A 2,066-nucleotide genomic window follows, 5' to 3' on the forward strand; every position below is an offset into this window, starting at 1 on the left:
GTGTCTTCTGTGCACACCTGTGACCCGTTCAAACCCATCTTTTGAGAATTCAGATAACATCGGGATGGACTCCACCTTAATGTCCCTTCTGCACACTGTCGGGTCAGGCCACCTGCTACTCCTCCCCTCCCCTTCCCCTAGGCCTTTGCACTGGGAAGGGACAGAGGTAGGGGTCGGGTGTGGACCAGGAGATGAAGGGCGGGGCGGGCAGTGGGCATTCTTGCTGACGACGGCTGGGTAGGGAGCAGGGCCCCAGGGAAGAAGCTGAGGCTGGAGGCAGAGGAAGATGGGTAAGAAAGTGAACGCTGCGGGGGTCTGCAGCGGAGAGGCGCGGGAGCCGCAGAGGGGATGCCCTGGTCCCCGAGCCCACAGCATCCGGGAGCGACGCGCAGTAGCTCGGACCCGGCGCTGGGTACCGGGGCGGAGTCGGGAGAGGCTCCGAGGGCCCGGGCGCGGAAAAGCGGCCGCGGGGCGCGCGGGCGCGCAACTCCCCGCAAGCCCTCCCTTCCCCTCCTCTCCCCTGCCGGAGGCGGCGGGGCTGGCGGGCGCGGTTCCGGGGGTGGGCGGGCTGGGCGGGGAGGAGGCGGGGCCGCCGCACTGGCTTCTCCCAGCCCCTCCCGCCCGCAGCCAGAGTGAGCGGAGCCTCGGCCAGCTCTGGGGGGCTGGCGCTGGAGCGCAGCGCAGCGCAGCCCTATCCGTCCGCTTGCGGACTCAACTGGAAGCCGAGCGCTGCCGCGGGAGGCTGGCGATGGGGGCAGGTGCCGCCGGCTGCGCCATGGACGGGCCGCGCCTGCTGCTGCTGCTGCTGCTCCTGGGGGTGAGTGCTAGCCTGAGGGCAGCCTGCGCCCTCTCCTCGGACTGGAACCCCAATGGTTTCCCCGAGAGAAAACAGAACGGAGCGTTCGGGTCCCAGATGCTGGGGGTGGATGGCGGGAGAGGAGCTCCGCTGCCAGGATCCACCGCGGAGCGTCTAGGGTTCTCAGAGCGCAGGAGCGACCCTAAGACCAAGGGTAGAGATGCAGGAGAGAGGGGCGCACGGAAGCGGGTCCTCAGGTACGGCGGAGCGTGCGAATGGAGGAGCTGAGAGGGGGTCTCTCGGATGCCTGGGTTCTCCTAGACAGCGTTTGGACGCTCGGCTCTCGAGGCGACTTTCCTCCTGGGCACCTTGATCTCTAGAGGGTCGTGGGACGGAACCCAGGCTGAAGGGAGGGGGATGGGACGGGGATTAGAGATATGAGGGACGAGCGGGGCTGGGGCGGGGAACCAGAGACAAGGAGATAGAACAATGGGGGAGGTCGGAGGGACTGGAGTCTGAGGGGACCGGGCATCGGACAATGAGGGCCAGCCAGACAATGGGGGGGAGGGGCGTGGGAGGGAGAGCTTCGGGGAGCGGCGGTCGGCTGAAGAGAGCGAAGTGGGTTAGGGAGGGCAGAAAAAGGACGGCAGCGAGGGAGAGAGAGAGATGCCAGCGAAATGAAAGAGGGCGGAGAAGGGAGAGCGGACCCCGAAGTGGTCGGGGCCACGCCTGCCCGCCGAGGGACAGTAGGACAAGCAGACAGAGCAGAGGGACGAACGTTTCCCGCGCCTGTCGCGCGCTCTTTCTCGCGGCCTCGCCCAGTCTGGGAACTGAGGCTGGGGATCCGAGGCTGGGAAGGGAGCGCCCACTTCGCCGGGGCGAACCCGCTCCCTGCCTCCCCCGCGACCCGCGGGCTCCTCCGACGCGCTCACTGTGGCGGTTTGAAGCCTCGTGGGGGACCGGAATGGATGGAGCGGGCATCGTGCTACCGGGTCTGGCTGCAGCCAAGTCTCAAGGTGCAGAGCGCCGGGACTCGCGAGGCGGGGAAGGTCCCGGCGGCGCGCAGCCCGGGGTCGCGGCAGCGGAGGCGGCCCGCAGGGGGCGCTGAGAGGCGAGGGCTGTGCCACCCGCAGCTGCGGGCGCGACTCAGGCTGGGCGCCGCGCCCCCGCTCAGATCCCCCCATTAAGTTAAGCCGCGGGAGCGCCGCGCCCGCAGTTCGCTCAGCTCCAGAGCCCAGCGGATCGGGATTCCGCCCGCGCCCCCCCCCCC

At 69.1% G+C, this 2,066-nt stretch overlaps 1 protein-coding gene across 1 annotated transcript in view; it reads left to right on the forward strand.

Annotated features, from left to right (window-relative positions):
- Positions 1 to 690: 690 nt before the first annotated feature.
- NGFR (nerve growth factor receptor) overlaps positions 691 to 2,066 on the forward strand; it is a 23,889-nt gene continuing 22,513 nt past the window's right edge. Inside the window, exon 1 of the mRNA XM_040640793.1 lies at positions 691 to 817. Coding sequence (XP_040496727.1) covers positions 749 to 817 — 69 coding nt within the window. The 5' untranslated portion in view covers positions 691 to 748. The remainder of the gene's footprint in view (positions 818 to 2,066) is intronic.

Source organism: Ursus maritimus, unplaced genomic scaffold (assembly GCF_017311325.1).
Source record: "Ursus maritimus isolate PB19 unplaced genomic scaffold, ASM1731132v1 scaffold_24, whole genome shotgun sequence".
Classification (NCBI taxonomy): domain Eukaryota; kingdom Metazoa; phylum Chordata; class Mammalia; order Carnivora; family Ursidae; genus Ursus; species Ursus maritimus.